Source organism: Pempheris klunzingeri, chromosome 18, assembly GCF_042242105.1.
Source record: "Pempheris klunzingeri isolate RE-2024b chromosome 18, fPemKlu1.hap1, whole genome shotgun sequence".
In the NCBI taxonomy this organism is placed as follows: domain Eukaryota; kingdom Metazoa; phylum Chordata; class Actinopteri; order Acropomatiformes; family Pempheridae; genus Pempheris; species Pempheris klunzingeri.
The window spans coordinates 14,185,752-14,191,751 of record NC_092029.1 but is presented as its reverse complement, the minus strand read 5'-3'; the positions used below and the strand labels follow the sequence as shown (position 1 = coordinate 14,191,751).

The window sequence follows — 6,000 nt, the reverse complement described above, 5'->3', positions numbered from 1 at the left end:
TGAGGCTGTTCTCGCGATGTTTGTGCATTTGTGATGAAAGGTTAAGAGCCGAGCTGAGGAGCCTGTTAGCAAGTTTTGTTGCGCTGCATCTCAAAGCACTCAGTGACAGGAAGGAAGACGCACAGCTACAGAGCTCTGCTTTCATTAGGGGGGACGTCCGAATGTTTCTGTAGCACTCAGCGGGCAGGAGCTCAGTTCCCACAGGTGACACTCCAGTGCAGCGTGGAGCGGCTGATCTGACATGGTTATTCTGCATGAAGGCCAACCTGAACGTTTTAATCACTCAGCAGTCATACAATTAGCCAGGAGAGGAGTGCTAACAAGACAAGACTGTATCCCACTGCTATGATGGACTTTTCAAAATAGTGTTACAATAATAAAGTGCTCGTGAGAGAGAGAGAAAGAGAGAGAGAGACAAAGAAAGGAAACTGGTAATAAAATCAGGCCAATCAACAGAACATAGAAGGGTTTTATACCCACATGACCTTAGAAGAAATTTTCTTTTTACTTTGATATGTGGGTTTGATAAGGTCAGAGTGAGACCTTGGGCGAAAGGTAACTTTGTCTCTTAGACTATTTTACGAGGAAGTCTCCCTCCTTCTGTTTCTACCCATAAACCCTCATGATATTTGTCATTTTCCTTATTTTCCCAGAAATGCCAAATCATCATTTCTCTTAAACTGTTTCTATATTTTAATAAGAATTGCACAGTTAAATACACAATAATGAAATGGCGCACCCAGAAGTATAAAATCATCATCTTTGTGTCAACGTCTGTGCCCGATGGGGATTACACAAAGTGAGATGTGAGCACAACAATGAGCACTTGGACTTGTACAGTCACAGACACTTTCTGATTAGTCACGGTGCAGGGTGAAACCCGCCCATCGAGTTCTGCAGGCACATTAAAACAAACTAAGCAATAACGTTCAAAGGCTGGTTGACCCAGTTTAATGGAGTATTTAATCTTGGTTTTAAAGTCACTTGAACACAGTAGATGATACAGTTTTCTCCACTGAGCCCAAATGGAGTGAGCTGTTTTTTTTTCAGCATCCTGTTTCTAATCCAAAGGGACTATGATGTTGTGAGATAAAGGCTCAGACTAAATGAACTGTCTTCAGTCTGGACAGACTGATGTAACTGATCTCCCAGTGTCTTCCTGCCTATGAAAATGACTTTTTGTATCTCTGCCAACTTATCCCCTTCTTTTGCTTCTTTTCTTTCTCTTTTTTTCTATTTTCACACTTTCATCACATTCTTTTCTAACACTATTCTATAGGAACTAGCAAGGGAAATGTATCCTCAGCACTTGATTAATTTGTCTGTCACTAGACACACTGAGAGCTGTCTGGTGGAGCTGTAGTACGCTGTGTTAACAAATGATTTTAACTCAGCCTGAGTGAGCTCAGATCAGGTAGCAGTGGCCCATCTTTGCTGCAGAAACTTGCATGATTCACCCAGTCGCATTGTTGATTTTTATAAAATCTACAACAGCTTCAACAATGCAGAACATGCACATGGTAATTATTTTCCCCGTATTACACAAGCTGCTGTTTAGGAAGACAAACTGACGCCAAAGTCATAAACACTTTCTGGCCCTGGGACTAACTGTTGAGGCTCGCTGGTGGAGTTGATAAGGCCCACAGGATGGCACAGCCAGGCTTATCGAGCTCAGCCAAGCCAGAGGACCTCTGCTATCGCTGGACCCACTGCCAGAGGAAAAACTCATCCCCTTATCTCCCCTCTGCTGAGGGAATAACGCTCCTTCCAGCTCCCCTGTCAGCTCATTTCAGGTGGTGCTCTCATCATACTCCTCAGTTAACCTCAGGGGGATTGCACTGGCGGAGCAGAAACAAAAGGCGCAGCATGTAGGAGTGACATACATGCTGTGCAATGAGGAGCGAGGCACTTTTGGCATGCAGACAAGATTACCAGCCCCAGTGTTTATTTTAAATAAAAGCAGTTTGTTATCACATGAAAGAGTACTAATTCTAACACAATAGCAGTGCGTGTGACAATTAGGCGATAGGAAATCTAATGTTGAAGTTGAAGCGGAATATTTTATGAGCCAAAATGAAAACAACCTCTACTGTAAGGGCAGAGTGGAAACAGAAAATCAGATTTAGTCTGGATCGGCTCCAAGCAGCCAGGCCTGAGGGTCCGTCTGTGCACACTGTCTGAGCATACAAACACAGCCTTACTTGAACCAGCAGCCCGCTGTGCAGACAGAGCATGTGTTGACCCCTGAGGAGAGGCACGCTCTCTCAGAGTCAGATGTGAATAAGTGGGAGCGTCTTTTCTTCGCAAATGAGCAGACAAAGGAAAGGAAAGTTGCAGCCTGACATGACTAATGACTAAGGATTCTGCCACCAATAACAATAACAACTGCATGAACATCTAGATGCCCAAGGCCTTATGTTTTGTTCCCCAACAATATTAACGTGCATTATATATATAATTATCACAAATGTCATAATTTTCTGATACCATGACAACTAATTTCATTGCACAACACACAACAAACACTTTCCTGCAATGTTCCTGCCATGCTACCCAACACTGTGTGTGAGGTGGAAATATTGCTAAATAAAACTAATAACTATAGAAAAAATATAACAACATTATAAGGTGAAATATTGTGGAGCAGAGGTATAATGTGATTAAAAATAGATATACTGTGTATGGAGTGAATGGACACCCCCACCCCCCCCCCCACCCCCATTTCTCAGTTACTTATTTTAAAGAGGTAGCCTATACTACACTGAATATTGCAGGAGGTCTGGACTCAAACGTGAATATAATCCATAAGGGCAAACAGATTCTTAGTAGTTTTTATTATTAACTGCAGAAGAAGAAGCTGTTGTCTCAAACTATGGTTGTTTCGTGACACAGCTTCAGGAAATTGCTATAGAATTAACTTTTCCTCCCCACACCTGCCAAAACCTCCCTTTCAAGAATGTTCTCCTTCCTCTTTGAGAGTTTACACCTCAAATACAGTCAAAGGGCACCTGGCCCTGCAGGCAGCAGTTGTCCAGAGGGGCACCGAGCCAAAGTAAATTTCCTTTCTAATCTCAGCTGATTACTGAAGTATTAAATCAGAGGGACACAGGCTTTAATTATGCTTATATTTATTGTGAGTGACTGATAACTCTGAGCACACTGATGGCATTTAAATGATCTCATTGGTGCACTTGCAGGAGGCGGGACACCAAGAGGCAACGTTGCTGTTGCTGCAGCCCCACTGCTGCTTCAGGTCAGGACAGTTACTGTACTTGTCCGAGTAGCGACAGGGGTTGGCTGGAAGAGACGGAGGAGATTCATGAATAAAAAACATTGAGCTCACTTCAGATTGGATGCAGAAATGATGTCACTGGTTGCCCACCTGCCCACCTCACTGAACTACTTAGCTGCTCTGCTAATAAAGATCAGGAATGCAGTGTTCCCGAATTAAGGAAACGGAACTATTCATGACCACTGTTGATACTTTTAGCTTTTTTTCTCTCTACGCTTAATTAGACTTTGTGGGCTGTAATCTTTATAATAAACTATATATAAGACACTTACTGCACAGTTTGTTGTTGCAGGCGTTGGGGCAGTCAGCACAGGTGGGTCCTGACTGATATGGGCGAGCGTACTGGTAGTTACCGCTGTAATGTAAACCAACAAATATTAAACATAAAAGCAAAAAGACTCACGCAGTCCAAACCTGTCATGGATAAGATCTAGGAAGGCAAAGCAATTTTGAGTTACTATTGACTATTCAGCAAGGTGTGGAAGGACAAACTAGATGCAAATTAGTTTTTCCTCCTCATTTCTGCAGAGCTTTTTATACGCTCATTTGTGTTCATCTCATGTTCATTCGAATAGTTGTTAGAGAAAGCCAAATGTACAAAAGCTATAAAACTTTAACCAGAAAAGTGAAAAATCAATCAGGTTACAAACACTTGTTTCCTTTTCTTGTTTTTCCTTAAGTCTCAAATGCATTTAATGTTACATACTGGAATTTTATCTTGGATCCATTTAATGCAGCGGACACACTAATATTCATGTTAGTAAAGTGAGAAAATATGCCAGACTTTGCAGTGAGAAAAAGAGAATATGTTCTGTACTTACGGTGGGCAGTACTGGCAGACATAGAAGTACTTGTACTGAGAGTGGGGACAGTAGGCCATGGCACAGCCAACTTGGTTGGACCTGTACCAAACAACCTGTGCAGAGAACAAGACATAAAAGACAAAATCACCAGGAGCTCATGGCATTAATGCTCTGTATGAAATTGTTTTTATTGTTACCATGTGGGTGGCACATTTGTTGGCAACTGAGCCAGACCAAACAAGTTCTGTCCAAACTGTGATACATGAGCTCACCTGTGTAAAGTGTCCGACCACTCCTCCGTTGGTAGATCCCACTCCGTAGCGCCAGTCCTTCACCTCGTCGTACCAGGCCTGGATAGCATCGCTCCAGCTGCTCTTCCAGCTGGACATGTACAGGTTCTCACCACAGCCGCTGGCTACAGTTAAACAGGAGGAGAGAGAGGACATGTGGCCTCTTCCAGTCAATAAAGCCCACCCTGTATCCATCTATTGCTCCCCATTAATAAAGTTTCTAAATGGTGACATATTTGGATGCTCAACCCAGCAATAGTAGAGAAATCACACAATAAACTGCCACATGAAACTAATCTATAAAACCTGCCATGACATTTTAGTCACATTACATATTTGTAGTTATTATTTTATCATATTACATATTTAATGTTTCTGCCATTGCATATTGCTGATATGCTGGACACAGTGCCTTAAATAGCTGCTAACTCTAAGTAATCTCATTAGTCTGGGTGTCTGTGTGGAGTTCAGTGTCACATGATGGTCTAAAATGCTGTTTCAGTTGATTTTATGCTCCGACAAGAACAAAATCCTTGAAACACATCATTCAAACTTGTTAAGTAACAGTAGTTCTCACTTGTCTGTGAGGCAGACTTTTTGTTAGGTATGGTTTCAAAAATGTAAAGATGTTATGGTGAACTCACTGCTGATCTCTCTGGAGCTAGCAGGGCTGTGCTGCATGGAGCAGGTGTTGGCCCACCTCTGAGCGTTGGCTGCAGCCTCCTTGTTCCAGCTCTGTGGGGAGCAGAGGACAGATCAGCCATGAAATATGTAAACCACCACAGCATATACACCAGCAAAATCATTTTATTTCTTACTGATACGCTGCATGAGGGGGCGTGTGATATCAAATCAAGCACTAACAGGCTAGATCAACTGATGCTTCATGCTCAGAGTAAAGGTCAGTGAAGCACACTATGCTTTTGAAACACTTAATTCATTTTAATTCATTATCAATGTTACCATCTGCAACATGTTGCTAGCAGTGGGATTGACACCTCTTCTCAGGGCATTATGCTTGTTCACAATCTCACTCTGGTCTGAGGAGGAGACCAGCACCGTACCTAAATAAACACAATAAAAACAAACAAAAACATTTTTGTAGTTTTGAGTTTGAATGGGCATAAATATACTAAATCTCATAATGATAATGATTGCAAACACTTACCCTCCTTCAGGTAGAGTTTTCAGAGATGTGAGAGGAAATATGGTTAGTTTGTTGCACATTAGAAGCAAAAAGAAAGAAATGTATGTTGTGAAAAAGATAGATTTCAATATAATTCTTTATTAGAGAGGAGAATTCATTTCACTTACGCTAAAAGGCTCCACATCCTCTGCCAAAGTGCCAGGCACCTGAAGAGCAGCAAAGAGGCTTAAAGCACACAGGTAGGCCAAAGTGTTCATAGTCATGGCTGAATCCAGGACTGTCTGCCCACGAGAGCCACAGGTGATTTATATACATGGGTCCACGCAGACACATGAGAAATAAACACACAAACCCAAGGGCATCCATTTCAACCAAACTGAAGATAGCATTTTATCACTGTTGACACCTGTGAATCATTGTGAATCAATGTACGGAAAGCTACCATATTTACATTGTGCATATGTGCTC

The 6,000-nt window shown here is 42.0% G+C and overlaps 1 protein-coding gene across 1 annotated transcript; it reads right to left on the bottom strand.

Moving 5' to 3' along the window:
- Positions 1 to 3,169: 3,169 nt before the first annotated feature.
- On the bottom strand, positions 3,170 to 5,360 carry LOC139218122 (cysteine-rich venom protein-like). The gene is made up of 6 exons (XM_070849672.1): positions 5,349 to 5,360; positions 5,030 to 5,120; positions 4,368 to 4,510; positions 4,114 to 4,208; positions 3,565 to 3,647; positions 3,170 to 3,297 (listed from the first exon to the last, which is right to left on the bottom strand). The coding sequence occupies exons 1-6, from the start codon at positions 5,358 to 5,360 to the stop codon at positions 3,170 to 3,172; spliced, it is 552 nt and encodes a 183-aa protein (XP_070705773.1).
- Between the last annotated feature and the right edge of the window lie 640 nt (positions 5,361 to 6,000).